Raw genomic sequence first — 23,767 nt, forward strand, 5'->3', positions numbered from 1 at the left:
ACTACTTCAGATTCCCAGCACACTTTGTACACCTGAGATTTTTGCTGGCCGTCTCATTTATGGTGATCAATTGGTTTTACATCAAACATATTGATTCATAAAATCCCTGAGTCATATAATACAGTCATAACCTGCATCCTCCAGAAAGTCATACATTTTCAGGCAACATGCTGAGTTATTTCAGGAGATTATATTTCGTGGGGTGGGAATGGGAATGGGGAATTTGAATGATCTTAGGTCCTATTTGTACTATGCATCATATCATATCACTTTAAGCAGTCATGCCCCCCTTCCAAAAAGAAAAGAAAAGAAAGACTCCTGAGAACAGTAATTTTTTAAGGACGCTAAGAATAGATCCCCTCACAGAACTACAGTTCCTAGAATTCCCTGGGAAGAGGGATTATTAAACCAGTTCTGTAAGGGGAATGGGGAGGGAGGTCTCCTAACAACTAACAGAATCATAGAATTGTAAAGTTTGAAGGGACTGCAACACTAGACGCGCTTAACAAACTACGGTTCTCAGGATTATTTGGAGGAAGCCAAAATAGTATAAAGGTAAAGGTTAAGGACTCCATTAGGTCCAGTCATGGACGACTCTAGGGTTGCGGCACTCTTCTCACTTTACTGGACGAGGGAGCCAGCATTTGTCCGCAGGCAGCTTCCGGGTCATGTGGCCAGCATGACTAAGCCGCTTCTGGTGAACCAGAGTAGCACACGGAAATGCCATTTACCTTCCGGCTGGGAAGCACTTTGTGCTTTCAAACTCCTAGGTGGGGAGGAGCTGGGACCGAACAACGGGAGCTTACCCCGTCGTGGGGATTCGAACCGCCGACCTTCTGATAGTTTACTACTGCCTTAAATAGATAGCACACATTGGGTCTTAGATGAGCTAACTCCTGGCTTAGCTCTTGGGAGATTTCAGGCAATTTGTGACAACATTCGCTCAGCTTTGAGATCTCACTTTCAATGCTATCGGAAATATTTTTGCACCTGTCCTTTTTTTTAGCATGCTTTAGTATGCTTTGAAGATTCTGGCTAATATAGGATTACTTTAATTGGCTGGGCAAAGACTTAGGAAGCCCAATTGCCCAGCTGCTTAATCTAGACACTCTGCTAGTATGCCCTGCCTTGCTCAACGCCATGCTTTGCTGCTTTGTGTTAGTTGGGGGAAGTACTCCTGTCCCAGCAAGCTTTGTGCTTCAGGTTTGAAATAGCGAATTCTTTTTTAATCCACTGAGCTCAGTTTTACATTGCTTAGGTTTTTTTTAAAATCATTACGGAGGGTGGTATTTCAACTGCTGCGGGCTCTGAGTAACACAGACATGTTGCAGGTATGGGGCATCAACAGCAGTGGGCAGTGTGGTGGCATGGAGAGGATGAAGGGTGGGGCAGCAACAGGGACAGTGGGGTGTAAATGTGCCAACAGGCTCTGCAAGCGCATTTGCACCACGACAACCTTGCTCACGCCTTGTCCCTCATCGTCTCCACCCTGGCATGCAGCAGTGACTCAGTTGGAGGCAGGTCAGGTGACCATCTGTGACAGAGCAGACATTTCAAAATAAATAAATAATCCAACTAGCAACTCCAGAGAGAGGAGGGACAGCAAGGGCCCCTCATTCAGCTGGGCTCTGACCAATTGCTGTTTCTTTCTTTTCCCTCCTGTAATTTTCTTGTGCAATTGTCACAATACCTTTGTTTGCTTTTTTCTTTCTTTCTTTTGGTCTCTCCCCCACCCCACCCTCTTTTCCTTTTGTTTTGAGCCCATTGCATTTTAAGCTACTGCTTTAAACTGAACTGCTTGAATCACAGGAATGTGGTATATAAATCTTATTTTAAAACATCTCAATAAACACACACACAAACTTGGTGGCCTCTTATCAACTGCTTTGCACAACACCACACACACACACACACCCGTCCCAGGCTGGAGAATCTGGCATACTCTCACCCTCCCTCATGCCCAACGACTAGCTTTTCCCATTCAATCCAAATAGCTCTTGTATGTATTCAGCATAATACATAAAACTGAACTTCTGTCAATACTCAGTAGGTAACCATTTAGCATTTCACTTTCCATATTGCATCAACAGCAATCTGAATCTCCACAAAAGACACAATTCTATCACTGGTTGTGAAAACCCTTCATCCTGCTAACACCATTGCAGTTTTCACGAATAATACTTTAGAACATATGTGCAGCAGAAGTAATATTATTCTTATATGTCTTTGACACCTTGGAAACTATAAAACATTTTGTTCCATTCGTTTAGTAGAAGGTTAATTAGTAAATTATACCAATCATTAAACTGTTTTGCTATGATTGTTTAACCCTTTTGTGTTTAACCATGAAAACAGGAGACTGAGAGGAGATATGATTGCCACCTTCAAGTATCTCAACAGCTCTGACCATCTGAGTTATTCCTGATGTTTAATCAATATCTCCTTTCTTGTAACTTGAATCCATTGGTTCGAGGAGAAAACAAGCTTGCTCTGCCTTCTGCGTGACAGCCCTTTAGAGATTTGAAGATGGCAATCATATCTCCTCCCAGTCTCTTCTTTTTCAGGCTAATAGTCCTAAGCAAGATGGGATTTACTTAGGTCCTCTGCTTTCCATCCCTGTGATGTCTGTGCTCATCTCTTCTGCGCCTATGCTGAAGGGATGCAGGAGTTCCAGGGTTGCTAGGCAACCGACATTTATCCACCGCCCCCATCTGTTCACCAGACTACACCTCATCCTCCTCACTTGTTTAGGATGATCACACATCCCAGAGAGGGTCAGGATTCAAAATATTGTTTGGAGAAACTGAGCTCTTCAATGTGGTTTAGCACAAGCACTGACCAACCATCACATCCATTTGTTTCAGAAGCACTCTAAAAAAAATTATACTAAATAAAAGTGTTTCCTTACATTGAAGCATTTTCTCAGGGGGAAAGGAAGAAAGCATCTCTCCTGTAGATGTAGATAATCTCATTTTATCCCATTCCTTCCAATATTCTAATAATGATGCTGATAGTGATAAATCATCTACACTAATTACCCATCACTCAGATTAATGAATGAAAATAGCCACTGATACAATGACCCACTTCTGAGAAACCCGAAACAACAGATTTGTTCATTAGCAACTCAATCCCAAAAGCATTATGAACCAATAAAATCCAACTATTATATGGAGAAATGCCATAAGTATATATTCACTCCCCTTATGCACAGTGGGTATTAGTGTAATTTTTAACACACGGGAGAAATTGGCTGCCACAAGGGAACAAAAAAATATAACTCGATTTTAGCCAAAAAAAAGTATCTCTTTTAATACAAAATTTCATTCTCATAAATTTATTTCCACTGAATAAATAAGATCGCTTCACCATTTTCAGGTGAAAATTGCACCCTATATTGGAGTTGAAATGCGAATATAAATAAAATATAAACATTATTTATAACCATTTATTCCCGCTATACTTTGATGTGTGCAATACTGTATTTAAAATGTGTTCAGCACCTTGTTATGGTAAGATCTGCAGTTTAACCTGCTCTGTACAATACTGAATGGTGTTCATGCGTGTGTTGTTATCAATGGCTCCATAAAGACTGCCTTTCAGAGTATCTGGATCTGCTTTTCCTGGTTTATAATTTTGCTTAACGCATGCATGCTTATCTGTACCAACAACTTTTTTGAGAGAGAGAGGGGGGGGAAGTGCTTAATGAGATAGCAAGAAATTCTATATTTAAGTACAGCTGTGTGTTATAACTCAATAAGGTGGGAAAGACTGAAAGATGGGTAGGATCCAACATCCATCAACAAATGGGATTCCCATTCTACCCTTTCTTCTGCAGCCCCCGTCTATCTCAGGGGATCCCCCAACCTTCCCCAGTAGATTTTGGGGGGTGCATAAGGGCTCCAGAGGGAGAGGAACGGGAAGTCTATTGAGCAAAAGAGACGCCACAATTGGATATCATACAATTTTTTGAAAAGCTTCCAATATCAAAGATTCAGGCTCCAATCCTAACCCCACTTACCTGGGAGTAAGCCCCATTGAATTAATTGGCATTAGTGTCTGGGTAGACCTGGTTAGTATTGAAGCCTTAAGGACCTAGAATAACTTCAGGAACCCCGATAGGTTCATTCCCCATGGGTCACACACCCAATGAGCCTATAGGAGGGCTCTTTGTATCTCCTTGACCTATGAATTCAAGACACAGAGAGAACCTCTGCTTCTAGGTGGCCATCCAAGCTGTGCCCCAATAGAAATGTCAACCAGGACATATTCTGAGTCTCCTGCTAGCCAGCCTCCCTAGAGTCAGCTCTCTTCCTCCATGTGGGGCTTTGGGATGCTGATTCCCCTGCTATGGGGGAAAAGGATCACAGCCATATTTTCAGATACAGGACACAGAAATTTAACGTGATCAATCTAACCCCGTTGGCAACATAGGTATGCCTTCTGCCAGTGTACAGGTTATCACATTCACCCCACAGCTGGAAGGTCCCTAAGTTCAAATCCAGGTTTGCTTTTCAATCCTTTTAGGGAAGGGGTCATAAATATCAGAGCCCATCCTTTGCACACAGAAAGCTCCAAGGCTCAACCCCCTTGCGTGTCTCCCTTTCATGGATTTCAGGCAGCCTGCGGAATTGCTGTGGGCCAGAAGATAAAATACGCAGCGAGATGTGACCCGACAGCTTCCTCTTCCCATCCCCTGCACCGAGGAATTCTCAGAAGCTACGCATTCAGAATGGCAGCCTCCCTATCTTGTAGCAGACTCAATCTAAGGGTTAATCCAGCCCTGGTCACAGCCATAATCCACCAAGCACACTGTCAGGTTTTTGTTTTTTGTTTTCCCCCAGAGAAGGTGTCAGCCTTGTGCACAAGCTTATCTTGGGGCAGCGAGATTATATGCAGCAGGCACAAAACCCTCCAACCGCACATTTGCTACCTGTAGGCCAATTAATCAATACATCATATAAACAAAGCCCAAAGGCAAGAGAGCCTAAACTGTGCACATGGGCCTGTCTCAATCCAAAGTCTGGCATACTGAAGCCTAAATTCTGCCACAATCCCCCAACGAGTGATGCTGGGTTCTTTGGCTATAGACTAAAAAAACAAAAAGGCCCGTAACTTCATCAGGGTTCGACCATAATCCATTCTAAAGCTCTCATTTTTAAAAAAACAACAACACTGATTTGTACATGGTTGTTCGTTGGGTGGCTCTACCGCATGTACATAATATTATATATACCAGTTTTCTTTTTTTAAAATAGTAGTTTCAAAACAGCATACTTTTCTTTAAAATAAAATGAGCACGTATATGACATTGTAGCATGAGCAAAAAAAAGTCTGACCCTGGCCTAAATTGCTATGATTCCTTAACAAGATTTGTAAGAAACACCAATGAGCAGTGGAAGCAGCTTTTAAGTGTTTTTCTCTTCTGCAGCAGAAACATTTCACTTTCCCTGGATAACATTGCTTTTTTTGTGTAAGACAAATAAAATATATATTTTGCAATATTTCATTTCTAAATACTGTACATTTCCCTCTTTTTCTGCATCGGTGTGCAGTGTGTGTATATATAAAATCTTCAAAATAGAGGATTTCCCCGTTCCACATCCATACACACGAAAGGAGCTAATATCCACCCTTTCCCTTTAATTATATCTCTATCTCGATGTAATAAGGCATTAGTGACGTCTGCTGAATTACATTCAATGCGATGATTTTTCTATTAAGGGCAGATTCAGGAGTCCAAGTGGAAAGCACCTTTGATGGACTGTGCACAATTCAAAAGTAACCTTGGGTCTCTGTGCAGCAATTGCTGGAGCTCTGTCGCCATCTACTGGCCATACTGGAAGGTGTGAGGGTTTTTTTTGTTTTGTTTTTCCGCCACCAAACAAAGCTTTTTTTCCCTTCAGCTTTATTCATGTGTCAACCCAGTTCTACAAGACACAAGATACCAGCTAGATACCTTGGAAAGAAACGAAATAAACAAAGCATCTTTTTCCACTTTCTCCCCTCCGCCTCCCCCCCACCTCTCTCTCGTCCCCTCTTTGGTTTTATTCTAACCTAAAGGGTTTAAGAATAACATGCTCCGGAAAAAAAAACAATTTGACAATGTCATAGCGACTGAAAAGTTAAAAGAAGAAATATCTTAAATAAGAAAATTCCACACACAGCACTTCGTTGTCTCACATCTCCAGCTACGGTTTCAGAGAAAACAAGTGCGAGAGATCAGAGAGGCAGAGACTTGAACTCATGCTATTAGGCCTAATTTCCTCGATTGTTTTTGTTTTTATCAAAAAAGAAAAAAAACGGGGGAGAAATGCAAACATGCCCAGCAACTGCTGTTGCCCAAAATGCAGCTATGTATGCTTGCCATCCTGCACACACACACACACACACACACACACACACACACACACACACCCCTCTATAAATTCATTTCCTTCCATGTACTTTTAAATATTTTATCCAATCTCAACTGGGAAAAAAAGTATCTCATATTATTATTTCTTTTCCTCATATCCTTGCAGCGGAACATAATAATCCTAGCAATTAAAAGGAATTGAAATTAATCTATTGCATATTTTCATCTAGGAGGGGTGGGGGGAAAGTCACCAAGAGAGATGCATAACAAATTGAAATGGAGGGAGGGGAAAGAGAGAAAGAGAGAGAGAGAGAGGAAGAGACTGGAAATATGAATTCTAAAAGAGTCCAGAACCATCATATATTCATATATATATATATATATATATATATATATATATATATATATATATACTGCACCAAGAGTTATTTGTTGTTCTATACCTTGCTAACATCACACAGTGGATTGTGGTTAATAAAATAACATGTGGCCTTAAAAGGGGGGGCGGGGGAGGGAAGCATTGATGTGAAAAGGGTATAGTTGAAGTTTTAAGATTCAAGCTTTTTCTTTTAACTTCTAATATATACCTATATACCTATATCTATATATATTTTTCCAAAACGTTTTATTAGGAAAGCTATACCAGACGCATCACTGTACAATGATGAAACATTACCTTTACAATTTATATTCACTTGAAAGTACAGAATAAATATATGCACAATTGTGTTTGTGTGTTGTCTGCGTTTGTGAGCGGGGGTGGGGTGGGGAGAACATTAGCAGTGCAGCCAGTCCTTTGCACCTCTACTCATGAGGAAGCCCCACTCATATCCATGGGGGTTACTCCCAGGTGAGGGGGCACAGGACTGCAACCTAAAAGGGCTTCCTTCCTTCACAGAGACATGGGGGGGGGCAGCTAACCAAGCAAACGTCCCCTTTCCAAGGCATTTGTTACACCCGGCTCTCTTTTTAATTAGAGGTGCAGCTGTCCTCCAGGAAGGAACTCAATCAAACGGCAATGACCTTCCCTTCCCTGTAGGGCAGCCACAGAAGGGAACAAATAGACGGCTCCTTCGCTGGAGAAGCAAGCCTGTGACCTCCCCTCTGGAAACGACTGTGGTACCCCATCCCTGTGGTGGGGGGGAGATGCAGAAATAGAACAGGGTGCAAGCAAATTGGGGTGGCTAGGAGGCTGGTTGGAGGGGGTTTAGGATCCAGAGTGGAGCATAATAAGCGTTTGGACCTGTGTTTGTATGTGAGAGAGAGAAAGAGGAGAGAGAGAGAGAGAGAGAGAGAGAGAGAGAGAGAGAGAGAGAGAGAGAAGGAGGAGGAGGAGGAGGAGGAGGAGGAGGAGGAGGAGGAGGAGGAGGAGGAGGAGGAGGAGGAGGAGAAGCCAAGAGAGTGAGAACATTTGGGGAAGAAAAGGCCCCTCCCCCCTGCAGTTCCCAGACATGCAGAAAACTGCAATTTTTTGTTGCTGTTCTTGTGGTTCTCTTCCCCACCCCAGACAGCTGCCAACCCTTTAAAGTAATGTACAGGTTCTGTGCCATGATGAGGGAAAGAATAACCGAAGCCACAACCGATGTTGTCTTTAAAAAATAAAATAGAATCCGCCTCCCTCCCCATAGCATTAAAAAAGAAAAGAAAAAAGAACGGAAAGGTTTCTGTTTTGTTTTGTTTGTTTGTTTGTTTTAAAAAACTACAACAGAAAAAACAAAAGCCTGCAAGAGAGAGAGAAAGAGGAGAGAGAGAAAGTAGCGTAACACACATTGAATTTACTGTCATCAGGACCGAGGCAAATAACCCCCCCCCATGATACTAATTATAATAATATTCGTATACCTTAGACAACATGGCACAGTCAAAGTCTCCATTTTTTTTTCCAGTATAAAAAAATAATGATTGATTAACATCTGCTGGCAAAAGTCTGCAAAAGGCACTTTATCGATTCATGATCATCTGAGAAGGGCCTTTCCTCCAAACCATCACCTGGCAGGGGAAAAGCACAGAGCAGTATCCTCTAGTATCAGCATGCGGTGGTTTGGGGGGCAGGAAGGGCGGGGAGCCGAGGAGTGGGGACTCGGGGGGGGCCGTGGGGCTGTGGGGCGGGTCTGGGATTTGGCTGTAAAAGCTAGACTTTTTTGTTTTGTTTTGTTTCAAAACCTATAAGTGGTCTTCTCCAGGACTTCGAGGTAATCCGGCTTGGTTTGGAGTTTGGCCCTTAACTCGAGGTATTCGCTTTGGGGGGTTTGGTGGTGGTCTGGGAAGCCCTTACCAGCCGAGAAGAGGAGGGTCTCTTTCAGCCTGGCGTCCTGCTGCAGGTCTGGATATTGCATGCCAGGGGGGTGCACGTGCAGTTCCTTTAATTTGGGCACCGTGCCGTAGAGGCAGTCCACAAAACCCACCGCGCACGGGGGCGCCAAGGGCGGCCTGTCCCTGCTGTCTAGAAGGGCACCACTAGGGGGGAAGAGCACCACCCCACCGTTCTTTTCGTGGTGGAAGACAGGCGGCACCAGCGCTAGCTCCCCCAGGAGAGGCAGCCCCCCTCCAATCCCCCCACCGGGCGGGTGCGGGTGGGGGTGATGGTTGGCGGTCACTATGGTGTTGAGCTGCGAACTGGACACAGCCAAGCTCCACTCCTTCTCCTTCTCCAGCAAGGTCCTGTAGCAGCTGCTGCTCCCACCGTCCTTTGTGGGGTCGGCAAACTGTTCCCCTGCACAGCCAACTCCTCCTCCACCACCACCACTACCACCACCACCTCCTCCTCCCAAAAGCATGTCCCCAGGTTGCCCGGGCTCCCCCGCCACCACTTCGTCCTCCTCGCGGGGCTTGTAGATGGGGTTGTTGCACATCTGGGTCACTGGGTGCGGGATGTAGTCGTAGACGTGCCCCACCGGGGGTGCCTTTTCCGGGGAGGCGCTGATTCCCCCGCTGCCGCCGCCGCCGCCTCCCTCCTCGAAGAGGTGGTGGCACTGCATCTGGATGCCCGTCAAGTCGAGGGTCTCCTGCCGCTGCTTGTTCCGGAAGGGTAGCTTCTTGTGGCGCCTGCGCAGGACAAAGGCGAAAAGGCCCGCAGCAATGAAGACCGCCGAGAAGAACAGTACAAGGAGGCTGAGGATGAGCACGGAGAGGGGCACCGGGCCTCCCCCAGCCGGGGGGAGCTCATAGGGCGACGGGCTGGTGGGGATGGGGTGGCCCCACGCTGGAGGGGCCGGCGAGGCAGCAGCAGCATGCAACATCTCGGGGCAGAGCACCTCCAGCTCCACAGAGCGGATGTCTCTGTGGGTAAGGTTGTCTGGGCTGGCGCAAAGGACATCCCCCACCATGATGACGGAGCTGATGGCCTCGATCCACTGCTTGAGAGGCACCAGGTCACACGTGCAATCCCACGGGTTGAGCTTCAGGTCAATCTGCACAATGGCGTTGAGGTGCTCCAGCACGCCGGCCACCGGCAAGTACAGGAATTTGTTGTTCCTCAGGTTGAGCCTGGTCAGAGAGGTGCCTGCAAAGGCATCTGTAGGCAGGTTCCTCAGGAGGTTGTCGTTGAGGAAGAGCAGCTTCAGGTTGGGCATGAGACTGAAGGCAGCGGGCTGGATCTCCCTGATCTGGTTGTACTCAAAATACAGATAGTGCAGACTCTGCAGACCCCTGAACATGCCTGGGGTCAGCTTCTCAATGTCATTGCCATTCAGGTACAGGCTCTTCAGGTTGGGCAGGTTGACGAAGGCCCCGTCCTGAACGTAGGAGATCCGGTTGTTCCCCAAATGCAGGAGATCCAGGGAAGAAAAATTCCAGAAATCGGAACGGTAAATTTTCTGTATCAAATTGCCACTCAGGACCAGCTTCTTGGCGTTGACGGGCCTGGGCAGGAGCTCGGAAATATTGTGGAACCCTCTTTCCTTGCAGTTGACCGTCAGGCCCAAGTCATTGATGTGCAAACTGCATGAGCAGCCAGTAGGGCAGATGATGGGGATGGGTGGCCTCGTCTGGTAACCAGCTATTGGGGGCTGGTTGGGCGCAGGGTATAGGCCTCGAGGCGTAGGGGGTGGCTTGTGTGCCCTGGGCTGTTTGGTGGGCCTGGGCTGCTTAATGGAAGTTTTGTATTCGACAGAGGAAGCAGTGAAATGGAAAGAGGACAGCATGGAAGAAGGCTTCGTAGGCCACGCGTTCTCCTTGCTCGAGGGCAACTGAGGGGCACCGATGCTGACCAGCTCCGAGTCAGACAGCATCGGGCAGAGTTTGTTTCTCTTAATTTCCCTCAGGTCCTTCCCGTGGAAGTGGAAAGGGGTCTCACAGGTTATGTCTCCCACAAGGGCAGTGTAAGGGATGCGCTCCAGCCAGCTCTTCAGCTGGACAATATCACAGGTACAGTTCCAAGGGTTCTCCTCCAGCTGGATCTCCATCAGGCTCCTGCCAATGTGATCCAGCATCCCTCGGTAGGAGAGCACTTTCAACCTGTTTCCACGCAAGTCCAAGTGAGTTAAGGACACCGACTTAAACAAATTGGTGGGGAGGATGGGGATAAGGTTGTCGTTCAAGATCAGGACCCGGAGCTTGCTCAGGTTTCGAAATGCCCCGCTCTCGATCCGCTTAATGACATTGTAATCTGCCTGCAGATATTCCAGACTCTCCAAGCCCAGGAAAGTGTCGTTTCTGAAGATGTCCAATTTGTTCTCATGCAAGTACAACCTCTTCAGGATTCTGAGGCCGTTAAAGGCTCCCGTCTGAATGTCTTGGAGTGCGTTGTTCCCCAGGTTGATTGAAACAGCGTTGTTCAGGTGGAGAAAACTGTTAGTATATAATCTCCTCATGGAATTCCTCTGCAGGTAAAGTTTGAAAGGTCTCGACCAGGACTCCATTATCTGGCTAATATTTATAAATCCCTTGTTGTCGCAGTGTATGTGAAAAAGGCTTTCTTTGACTTCACAGTAACAAGGATCGAAGCAAGACTCCTCAATCTCCTCCGAGTCCTCTATCAAGGGGATGGGGGTAGTCCATGCTACAGCAATTGTGCTTAGAAGAATAATCCACAACATCCTTCTCTTACGGGGAGGGTCGGCTGTCGGAGACTTCATGGTTGCGACGGATTACAAAACTGAAACAGAAATGAGAACACAAATGGATTACGGCCGATCAGCATTTTATCTGGCTATTTTTATATTGAACCATGCGTCTAGAGCATCTAACGGCGCTTCGTGAGGTTACTTGGGAGTTCATTACAAAAAAGAAAAGAAAAGCAAACTCTAGCATTGCTCTTTAGAACCTCCCCTGGTTTTGACTTAAGTGATACTGAAACATCTCATCATGCAACGGCCTTTTTGTTTCCCCATCCTGCCCACCCCTCTTCCAGGCTACTTGGTGAATGACACCCTCATGAAAAACAGCAAATGAACCTATAGGGCCTATGTTGTGAAACATCTCTCTCCCCGCCAACACAAAGACAAGGAGTGTTTAGGAGGAAGCATATGGGAGATCATCTCAGGCTTACCTCGACACCTGCATCAATCACAAGAGTAAGGAGAGATGAGGTGCAGGGAGAGATTTTTATCTGGTACACACACACACCATGCAGTCTATACATTCCATCGTCATGAACACACATAGGCTTAACTTGGAAGTTTATTATTATTATTTCAGTGGGAGAATGCCCAGCTAATGCTATGATACAGCCGTTATTTAAGGAAATGGGGACAAACAAGTTCCCAGAGCCCCGATCCCTATGGGAATATCCGTAACTGGGATTTTATCAGTATACAAGGGTTAGTAGCAATGCTTGTTTCAAGACGGGGGGGGGGGTGGAGAGAGAGAGAGAGAGAGAGAGAGAGAGAGAGAGAGAGAGAGAGAGAGAGAGAGAGAGAGAGAGAGAGAGAGACCCTTCTCTCCTGAGCACACAAAATGGATTAACGCAACTGGTATAGTATCAGATAAATGCACACTCCATATTAGTCATTTCAGCTGATTAAATCATTTAGAGATGATTAATCTTCGGAAGGCACATGCCTTTGCCATCCACATACCCAAGGGGGAAAACGGCAGTTGCAGGGCTACAGACCGAAAGAGATGGTGGAATGAAAGGAGGCAATAGGGATGGGGGGCTCCCTCTGGATGTGAGTGTTTCGTGCCTGTAGAACCATCCAGGGATGATCCAACAGGACAAAAGAGGAGAAGGGAGAGGGGGGAAGGAAAAGTAAGAGGGGGGGAATACCTTTACACTAAGCACAGGAGAAATAACCCTTGCTTTACAGCAAAAGCTCACAAAAGATTCCTCTTGAAGGGGACAACTGGACCCCCGTGACCTACAGCCTCCTCTGCTTGGGGCAGCAGAGGGAGGGCATCTCTTTTTCTCCTTGACTCCTTTTGCCCAGATCATTCCAACACAGAAGAATAAATCACTGTTAAAGACTCTGACTCCTGACAAGGATGGCTTCACAGCCCCTACTTGCTGCTGCTGCTACTGCTGCTGCTGCCCATTTCAAACGGGATTGCCAGAATCCTGGTATTTATTTCTGTTCTCTTCACAGCAAAGGAGCTTTACAGATATGGATTATCGTGCACTCTCCACTCCACCCCCCACCCCAACACACCCATGCAGGCGAAGGGAATTCCTCCCTCCCCGTTATGAAAAAGAAAGCCCTTAATAGCAAAAAGGACCTAGTTAGGGAAAGAAATGGGAGGCGCAGGGGGGGGGGTGGAATAAGAGCATTTCATTACAGAAAAATGAAATAAATCGAGGCAGAGAATCTATTTGCAAATGAAGGGAACTGGGGGACCCGTTGGAAGGAAAATTACCAGGCACGATCTGAATGAGGAAAGAGGAAGGGGAGAGATCTTATTTTTGCTCTTTGTCTGGCTGTTTCAAAGAGATAGATAAATCAGTAGAAAGATGGATAAATAAATAAATAAATAGAGATGGACGGACAGAGAGATAAGCTACTTAAGTTCTTTTCCTCTTCTGCGTTAAAAAAGGGGGTAGAAAGAGATGCTCTATCCCAGCAGAAAAGGGGGGAGGGAGAGAGAAAGAGAGATCGAGAGATCCAGAAAGAGCTTGTACTTACCGGTCCGGAGGAGATAAATTTTTTTAGCACATTTGGAGAGAGCCGGGAAAGGAGAGAGAGGGGGAAAAAATAGCCAAACCCACTTGGAAAAATAGATATCTACGTACGGAATTTTCAAAAAAATAAAATAAAATAAGGATTGCTGGTTTCTCTCTTTCTCTCTGTTCTGGTTCTATACTCCTGCTGAGGGCTGAAGCAAAAGGAAAGGGGGGGGGGAGCAAGCAAAGATGAGACGTGCTAGGAATGCAATGAGGTTCCTTAGGATGCAGAGATGCTGCTTGGCACAGTCAATGGAGGAGGGAGGCAAAGGGGGCTGCTGCAGCCTCCTAGATCTGCCGCTCCCGCTGCCGACGCCGCCGCTGCCTTCTCTGGGTACCACCAGCTCATCTTTGAGAGAGGAGGGAGGGAAGATCTATGGCAGGAGGTTCAAGCTGGGGCTTCTCATCCTTTCGCTCCTTCTTCCACTCCTTCTTCCCTTTTGTGTGTGTGTGTGTGTGTGTGTGTGTGTGAGAGAGAGAGAGAGAGAGAGAGAGAGAGAGAGAGAGAGAGAGAGAGAGAGAGAGAGAGAGAGAGAGCGCACATTGTTGCCCCTGGATCAGGCTTCCCCCACTACCACGTCATGAATCTGAGCTTGAAGAAAAGGGGAACAAATGTAGGAGGACGCACTTGGCACCAGGTGGGGGGGGGCACGTCTGGGAAGCCCTGACTGTACTGGGCTTGCTTTCCACCCCCACCCACCCCCATTCCCCGCCAGGAGGAGGAGGAGGAAGAGTTATTTGGGGGATCAGGAGCGGGGGAACCCGAGATGATGGAGAAAGAAGCAGCAGCCAGGAGGAGAGGAACAATCCCGGTGGTGGCTGGGTGGTGGTCTCCTACGTCTGCCCCCCCTCTGGAAGGGGGGGGGAAGCCTGGGATGAAAAAAAAGGATCATAATAGGGGAATGTCCCCTGGGCCACCAAGTGTGCATATTCCAGCAAATCCTTGAGAGCTGCAGCCATTAAGGGGAGAGGAGATACCCGCCCCTCTCCACATAGCCAAGAACTCTCCTCTCTCCGCTTGCTTCCAAAGTAGTAGGCTCAGTTGAGCTCGCTCGCGCTCTCTCTCGCTCTCTCTCCCGCCCTCGCCTGCAGTTCTCCATCAAAACCTAAACCTCTCCCAGCAGAGGTAAAGGAAAGGGCAGCGCCGAGGGAACTTGGAGGAGAGACCTTCCCCTCTCTTCCTTCTTGCTTTCCTCGTCCTCCCCGCTTTTCTCTCTACTCCACCCCCCCCCCCGCAGCTGAAAAGGCTTCAGTCCACCCCACAACATCCAACAGACTCTTATTTCTTCCCAGATATTTCTCCCCCTCCTTCCTCCTTTTCCAAAGCTCCTAGCCAAGTGTTGAAGCCACTTGGGTGACAATGGACCATTTTGCATCTTTGCCTTCCAAAGGGAAGGGGCGGCGGCGGCGGCGGCGGAGGATTTAACCGCTCCCTTGCTGCCTCCCTCTCCTTATTTTACCTGCCTCGCCTCCTTTCATCCTTTTCATTCCCCCCCCCCCCAATTGTGTTGGCTTGGACTTGCTGTCTGACCCCAGAAAAGGAGAACCTATGCCTCGATTTCTGCCTAGATCCAAGGGAGGGGAGGCCGCCGCCGCCAATATCCAAAGGTAAATTGAACAGCTCTCTCTTTTTGGAGAAAGCAAGAAGGCAACCAAAAGGAGCATATCTGGAGCTGGAGGGAACATAGAGAACAAAGAGTGCAGGAAAGATTCCCTAATACAATAAGCTCCCCTGCTTAGTCAGTTTCCCCTAGATTAAGTTGGCACCCATTTGCCCAACTTCCCTTGAAGGTGGTGCGTTGGTTGGGCCCATCATCCTATTGCTTTTTCATTCTCTCCCACACGCTCCTCGCTTGTCAGAAGCCAGGTACTTGCGAACGGAATACCTCCAGATTTATTTTTTAATAATCCCTTTTGCGAATCTACTTCGCTTAGGGCAGGGAGAGGCAGGGCAGGATTCCCCCCCCCCCAAGAGTTGGGTTTGGGTGGCCGCCTCCTGATCTCCCCCTTGAGGAAAGGAGGGGAGGTGGGGCTGGCAGGTGGCAGCTAGAGACAACCCTCGGAGACAGAAGAGGCTCCGCTTGCGCCTGGGAGGAATTCTGATGCCTCTGTCCCCGCCACCTTTGCAGACCACTCTTCGCAGACTCTGCTACAAAGAGTGGAGAGCTGACAAGCTGGAAATCCGATGGGACAGCAAGCGCGCACACACCCCTTTCCGTGCCTCTTTGCCCCAACGCAGGTTCTCTTAGGACCCAACAAGGGAGCAGCCAAATCTCTGCTCCCCACCGCCACCTTCAAATCGCTCTCCTCGCCAGCGCTGCTCCTTTTCAGAACCAAGTCCCGTTGCAACGTAGAAGTGGCGACCGCTGTCGATTACAAAGCTGCATAGCTGCTATTATCATTACAAAGCACGAGAATCCTGCGTTTTAAAACGCATGTGTGTATGGGGGAGGGGGTTAAGGATCCGTGAAATGTTTATGGAGTTTTGGGGGGTGGGAGCGGAGATGAAAGGAAGACACTAAAATAATAACGGAAAAGAGGCTGATGATGACAATGTATACATCGGAAGAACATTGGCTTGATTATTATTTTAAGGGTCTTCCTTCCAGATCCTTTTTTTTTGGGGGGGGGGTGCAAATGCATTTGCAAATGCAAGCGAGCAACAATGGCAACAAAAACGTCGCATCTCTCTCTCTCCCCCCCCCCTCTCTCTCTCACACACACAGTGGCCAAACCCCGCAATCGCGCCTCATCCCTCCGCCAGATCAAGAGGCGAAGGCGCAAAAACCCAGGAAGGACAGCGAATACCTAAGGAGATCCGGGCGCCGGGCTGGCTGTGAGGCGGAGCTCCCCAGGTCTCCCCGGGCGGCGTGGCTTTGCGGGCCGACGGAGGAGGAACTCTTGCCGGGCTTCTTCCTCTCCTTTCCGGAGCGGCTGCGGCTCGCTGACCCCCATCTCGGGCCGCGGAGCGTGCCCCGGGTCCATGTCAGCCTCGCCGACCCGCCGCCTGCATTTCAGCGGCGAGGCGCGCACCTAGGCGCGCGCGCGCCCTCGAGCGCGCACGGAGACACCCTCACGCGCCCCTCCCCAGCCCAACGCGGCTGTCTGCTTCGCCGGTGTAATCCTTTTTCTTCGAGGCGGTTTTCTCTCCCCCACCCAAGTTTTGCCCAGGAGGAGAGAAGCGTCGGGGATCGACGGCGAGCACGAAGAGAGCCAGGAAAAGCGAAGGCGCATCAGCGGAAAGAGCGCCGGGTGCGCGGCGCCCAAGCCGGGCATGGCGCCTCCGAGGCGAAAGCGCACCGCCTCTCTCCAGCAGGGCGCTGCTGCTGCTGCTGCTGCCGCCGCCGCCACCTTAAGATTCCCAGAGCAATCGCGTGGCTCCCTCCGAGATGCGGGAAAGGAGGGTTGGGCGAGCCGGATCCCGGGTACAGGATCTCTGGATCACGCATCTGGGCGCCTGGCTTCCTCCACCTCTCTCATCTGTCGGCGAGGAGGGGAAACTCTGCCCGGAGTCCTCTGGAGGTGGGACATTAGCCTTCAGCTCCTTGCTTTGCTCGCCTGTATCCTTCTCTTCTTGTCTGATGTAGAGAGAGAGGGAGCGAGAGAGAGGGAGAGAGAGATGGTACTAGTGGGTGGATCTCTTGTGCGAGTCGCACAGGATAGAGCAGGTCAGCTCCTCATCCCAGCCTCAGGCAGAAAACAACATGGCTTGAAGAAGGAAGGGGAGAGGGAGAGAGCGCATCTCTTTAAAAAAGCTGGTTTTGGAGAGGGGACCGGGGCGGGGTGGGGAACCCAAAGGATGTCCGCAGTTTTTGGAGATCTGCTGCAGTTCAGTTGTATGGAGAAGTCAGAGTTCCTCAGGAATCAGAGTTGGGGAGATGGGCTGTTTTTCAGGTAAAACAGCTTCAGGGCTATGGTGGTCTGGGAATGGGAGGACGGAGAGGGCTTCCAGGAATGGGAGGGTGAAGCTCAGGCGTCCAAAAGCACACCACAAGTGCCACTTGAGGATGATCAGGAATGAAAAATGCACACCCTGGTGACGACGAGAAAATGGGAACCTTCATTTATCTGTGTTGCATAGGGTGTGCCTTGCACCAACTTACTCTGCTCTTGCTCTCTGATGTCTACGTTGACCACCAGCAGCTCTCCACTTTTCAAGCAAAGCTTTCCTCTCCTCCACCCTGCTGAGATAAACCAGAGATTGAACCTGGGATCTCCTGTAGGGCCCAATTTGGGGGGAAACCCAGTGAGGTAGCTTAAGGCAGAGAGATGTGACTTCTTCCTCCAGGATGTTTAGCAACTTGGATTTCCTTGCCACCCACCCCAACTTGAGGGAAACTGGAGGTCCTCTGGATGTTGACGGACTCCAGCGCCAATCATCCCTGAGGGTGGCCCAGGGCTAGTGAGAGTTGGGAGTCCAACAAAATTTTGAAAGTCCTAGGTTCCTCACCTATGAACTAGAGATCCCCTATTGCACAGGCTTTCATAGCCCCTGGAATGTCTCTACTTGAAATATTTCTTCTTTTTCTCCTGATGTTGGAGGACATCCTTAGCGAACATCAGGAGATGCCTCATCAGTCCATCTAAATTACAGTGTGCAGCTCCTCAGGGTTTGATACAGGGCCCTTTCCCAGCCAGACTTGAAGATGCCAGGGATTGAACCTGGGACCTTCTGCATGCAAGACATGTGCTCTCCATCTGAGGTGCAGCCCATCCTTGTTGCCAGAATGAACCTGGATCTGATTCCTCTGTTCAAAAGCATAGAATGAATTCTTGGCTTCCCCCATTATTTTAGAGCCCACCCCATTCTCTCGACTGCAATTTAACTATTTTTACTTTAGAATTGTTGCAACCTATCTTGGGAATTCATGATGAAGCTTGAGTGATGAATCGAAATCAATGGTGGGGTGGTGATAATAGTAACAATAACATAATGCTCAACAGAATCTTTCACCTTGATCCAAGTTCAAGTTCATGTGCATTCAGTTCTTGGCTGAACAGTATCCACATTTTTGGGCTGTACTCTACCTTGGGCAGTGTCCAGATATCAGCTTGCTGAGATAGTACTGAGGTGAAGCTGGAAATGATTGTTGTGTGTGTGTGTGTGTGTGTGCGCGCGCGCGCGTGGTCCTCTTTTGCAACTATGCCACCAGTTCTGATCCCTGTTCTGCTGAACCAGCACACCTGATACCTAATACCTGAAACAAACAAACAAACAAACAAACAAACAAACAAAAACACAAACAGGTTTATCTCTGGAAGCACCAGAACAGTGTGTTTCCCCCCACCCTTTAAATCATATTCCTTTGGAGGCAATGGAATTTCCATTTGTTATGCATTGCAATCACGAAATGCCACAGTGTGAAGCTACCGTAACACAGAGGTTGTTATTCCAGAATGCTTAGCGCAGGGTAGATATTTGGTCCTGGATAGTAACATGATTGTTGTTTTGTTTTGAACAGGGGCCATCTTTTTAATTGAGCTAGGTCTGAAGTTATTGTTCATATTCACTAGCTTAGAACAGCATGGACTGTTTGTAGTGCAGTGGTCATTGTTGTGGGCTAGGATTGTGGAGATTTGGGTTCAAATCCCTACTCAGCCCTGAAGCTCAATGGATTGACCTTCAACAAGTTGCTGTTGCTCAGCTTGGCCTCCCTTGCAACTTTATTGAGAGATTAGATAGATAGATAGATAGATAGATAGATAGATAGATAGATAGATAGAATTGTAGAGTTAGGAGGGATCCTAAGGATCATCTAATCCAACCCCCTGCAATGCAGGAATATGCAGTTGTCCCATACAGGGATTGAACCTGCGACCCTGGCATTATCAGCACCACGCTCTAACCAACTGAGCTGTCCAGGATAAGGTGGGTGATGATGAAAGAATCATGTATGCTATATTGAGCTCCTTGGAGGAATGTGGAAATAAATAAGCAAGCAAACTCTCTTGTGTAAGAGAAGAGTTTCTATACACATTGCATTTTAAATCTCTCTCTCTCTCTCTCTCTCTCTCTCTCTCTCATATATATATATATATATATATATATATATATATATATATCAATTTATTATGACATTTATATCCTACCTTACCTGTAAGGAGCTCCAGGTAGTAAACACTGCCCTCCCTGTTTTATCCTCACAACATCCCTGCGAGGCTGAGAGAGCGATTGGCCCAAGGTCACTTAGTGAGCTTCACGGTCAATTGGGAACTGGACCCCTGATCTGACACTCTAACCCAGGCATCCCCAAACTTTGGCCCTCCAGATGTTTTGGACTACAATTCCCATCTTCCCCGACCACTGGTCCTGTTAGCTAGGGGTCATGGGAGTTGTAGGACAAAACATCTGGAGGGCCGCAGTTTGGGGATGCCTGCTCTAACCACTGTTGCACACTGAGCTGCTGATTGCCATTTGCCTTCATTATCACCTGAGGTCGTGAGGGGAGATCTCTGAGCGAATGTCTTGTGGCTCATCCTGAGGGATGGTGTAGAGAAGGACATGTGTGGTTTGGAAGAAACCAGCTCAGATGCACAGCAAGGGTGGAGGTGTTTGCATTGAGGGACTATGCTCAGAGCCCAGCAAGAAGTTTGGGAGCCAGGTAGATTCTGAGACCATCAGCTGACTGTCCCAAACATATAGGGCTGCTGTCTATTCCTTGAACCTACATGCCACACTCGCAACAAGGAAATCCCTGGCAGAGGTAAACACAGAACTGAATCTTCCCCTGGTGTACTGCATTACTAACCCTCACCCCATCCCTCTGAGAGTATCTTGTTCCTTATATAATCACATCAAAAATATTCATGATGAAACAATTGAGCCTTAACTACATGAAATAAAATGGTGTGGGTTTTTTTTTTTTTTTGCTTTTTGAGATATTAGGAAACAAAACACACACTCTAGCATGTATGCCCTTTAGGGTCCTACTGACCTTGAAATATATATTTATTATTATTGATGATGGTGCTGCTAACATAGACTCATGACTGCCACTGCTTCTTTTTAAAACTAATCTATGCTGTGCTGCCTTTCCAGCCTCCTCATCCATCTATCTGTTGCTGATGTTTAAAAACTATTGATTGCTTTATGACCACTATTTTTATATTGCTATCGGTTGCCACGAGCCTCAGCAGAGAGAGGGCAGGTTATGAATCTGAATAAATGCCTTGGCTTTCCAGGAAATAAGAGAATACTGACATGGTAAAAATTAGATTAGCAGGGAGCCATAATTATCAGCAGATCTCCCTGAGTTGCAGCTGGAAATAGTAACCACCTTTTGGCAACCTCCCCTCTTAATTATGGTGTTCAGGTGACCCTGCCCAGCCTTCTAAAAGGAGCACCTTTGGGCACCCTTTTGCATGAACCAGATAAGGGATCTGGCCTGGGGAATGCCCCTTTTCTGAGAGCATTATTAGAGCATTGCATTTCCACCGGAGGCCACCATTAGCCTCACTGCAGTCCTCCTTAATGCAGTCGTTTAATGCTCCATTCAATCTGCTCTGTAAAAGCAACTCCTTGCCTTTCCTAACAGGTACTCCCCTGACACTTCTTTGGGGAAGATCGCTGGGCGAGAGGAGTGGGGAGCTCACCACCAAACAGTGGAGAAGATAAAGCAGCTGAAGGGAGGAAAGAACTATGCCAGGGATGGATCTAGTGAGTGACAAGATCGGGGCATTTGCAAGCACCCAAAGATCTGCCGGCAGAACACCGCCTCACCGGTGCTGTCGCTATTAAGGCAGGTAGGCCTCCCAGTGGCAATACGATGTAGTTTGCAAGGTGCATTCCCCACTTCTTAAAGTTTCTTATTTATTTGCATTTATGCCCCACCTTTTTCTCCAAGGTTCTCAAGGTCCATGGTTCTCATTTAACCCCCTACTTGTGAGGTGCATGAGGCTTAGAGGCAGTAACTGACCAAGGTCACCTGGTGAGTTTCATGACTGGGTATAGATTGTACCTGTGATCTTTAGGTCCTAGTCCAGCACTCTAGCCATGCTGCTGGATCAGATCAGATCAAAGGTTTATTGAGTTTAGCATCCTTCTTCCCACCAGCCAACCTGAGGTCTCCAGGAAGCCCATGCATGGAGCATGGAAGCAATAGGCTTCTCCTACTGTTAATCCCCTACAACTGGTGCTGAGTGGTATATTGCCAATGAACTTGGTTGTTAATGACTGATAGCCATTGATAGATCCTTCTTCCATGAAGTTGTCTAAACCTCCTTTTAAAGGTATTTAATTATAATGGCTTTCTCTACCAGCCTCATCCTTGGGTCCACCTGTCTCTCCCAAACCAGCATTCTCATGGCTTCTACAGGGCCAATGTTTAGATGAATCAGTGCTGGTTTATGTCATTCAACCATGAATCACGAAGACTTAAGAAGAGTCAACTACACTAGTGGCCAAAATTGTGGAAACTTTTTGGGGAAAATGTATTTCTGAGGTTTGATGGCTCACAACACCAATTTTTGTTTTAGTGATACCATAAAAATTATATATCAATGGAAAGATAATTTAATGAAGAATGTAATGCAACAAAGTTTGTTCAATTATCTGTATTCTATAAAAAGCCAAATAACTAGAAAAGGGAAGCACAACTTGCTTAGGTTGAAATGCAGTAGCTTTCCTTCATTTGAATGTAGCTAATGAGCATGAGTGTTTAGAGAGTGCATCAGGTGTTATGAGCCATCAAACCTCGGAAATACACTTTCCCCAAAAGGTTTCCACAATTTTGGCCACTAGTGTATTCTAGCACCCCATATATCACAACAGCCAACCAGGAGTCAACTGTGACTGTGAATTCAGACAAACCCGTGTTTCTCAAAAATATTTATCGAAGATCCCCATAGCTTGTCTAGAAGGAAAATTAAAGAATATAAGAAAAATTCTGTTGAACTAAGTGAAAGGCCAGTCTAGTCCAGCAATTTGTCTCCCATGGTGGCCTGGCAGATGCCTATGAAAAGACTACAAGCAGACCATGAATACAATAGTACTTTCCTTCTTCCCTTCTTGTGCCTACTTCCCTTCTTGTGCTTTCCAGCAATTCAAAGGTATACTACCTCTCATGCTGAGTTTTCATGCATCCAGTTTGTCTAGTAGAAATTAACAGCCCTATTCTCCTCCATGATATTTCTCTGTCTTGATTTTTTCCTTCTTTAAGACTTCTTTAACCTTGGGCCTCCTAGATATTGTTGATTTAGAATCCCCTCATCACCAGCCAGCTTAGCCAGTAGCAAGGAATGGTGGGAGTTGTATTCCACCAATGTCTGGGGACCCCAGGCTGAAGAAAAATGCTCTACACCATTGGGAAATGGTGGACTATCATGATGGCATTACATGAGGCAAGTTATTCTAGCTGTTTAAGAGATAGGAGTGCAAAACTTGATACAGCCACAGAGGCCACCACCCATTCACCAACTCAACTAATTTGGTCCTGACTCTCTAATTTGCAAAAACACAGTAGGCCTCTAACCTAGATGCCCTGTTCTCTGACACCAGATATATAGAGGCAGCTTGTAGTTCTTTATTAGAGAGGAACTGGTACTCTGCACGTGGCCAGACACTCCGTAGTCATCGTCGTATTACTGCAGATGTTAGAGAAGAGATCTTTGCATTCAAAAATGATTCCAGGGCAGACCCTCTTACCCATTCTAGCACCATATCTCATCAAAAGCGAAGAGAAAACATAGTGAGGTACAACTGTGTTGTCAGATCATTTCATTGTGTCGAAAGGTGAGCTCAGAAAGAGCCAGAAGAGTCTCTGTTTGGGAAGAGGCAAGCTCCATACACCCAGTGCAGCATTTCAAGGTCTATTTGCATTTCTAATAATATCCACAGCACAAGCATGAGTGTGTAGCTTCGCAGGCACGTTCTGTGTGGAGAGAACAGAGTGGGTTCCGTTCAGTGGCGAGATGAGATTCATCCGAGCAGGGGAGCATGTGGCAGTTCCAAGTGGGAGGGTGAAAGATGAGAGAATCGTGAAGCTGATTCATTTGGCGAAGTACAAAGAATTTGGGGGAGCTGCCAGAGGCAACTTGCTCCCTGGGGCCTTGAGCGCTCTGTTGACCCAACAGGTATGGAGCTCACACAAATTACCTTACGCAGTGTGGAAAGCATCATTTCCAAGGTGGTTAGCAGATTTTGGGCTTATTCCAGATTTTCATTCAGCTGTTTGAAAAAGTGACTGCATCCTCAATCTGAGGCTTTGTTCCTCTGAAAGCAATCCCTACAACCCATTGTTCAAATGAAAATCTTGTCACAAGTTGGCTTTTGGGGGAATTTTGGGGTGCTGAGCCATCCTGTATCTCTGTGTAACCGC

At 47.1% G+C, this 23,767-nt stretch overlaps 1 protein-coding gene across 1 annotated transcript in view; it reads right to left on the reverse strand.

The window, feature by feature from the left end:
- Window positions 1–18,646, reverse strand: part of SLITRK3 (SLIT and NTRK like family member 3) — a 41,986-nt gene extending 23,340 nt beyond the window's left edge. The window contains exons 1-2 of the mRNA XM_088669161.1: window positions 16,260–18,646; window positions 8,634–11,453 (exon numbers count right to left, since the gene is read on the reverse strand). Of these exons, the coding sequence (XP_088525287.1) occupies window positions 8,634–11,433 (2,800 nt within the window). The 5' untranslated portion in view covers window positions 11,434–11,453; window positions 16,260–18,646. The remainder of the gene's footprint in view (window positions 1–8,633; window positions 11,454–16,259) is intronic.
- Window positions 18,647–23,767: the final 5,121 nt, after the last annotated feature.

The sequence above is a fragment of the Zootoca vivipara genome, chromosome 5 (genome assembly GCF_965207765.1).
Source record: "Zootoca vivipara chromosome 5, rZooViv2.hap1.1, whole genome shotgun sequence".
Lineage (NCBI taxonomy): Eukaryota > Metazoa > Chordata > Lepidosauria > Squamata > Lacertidae > Zootoca > Zootoca vivipara.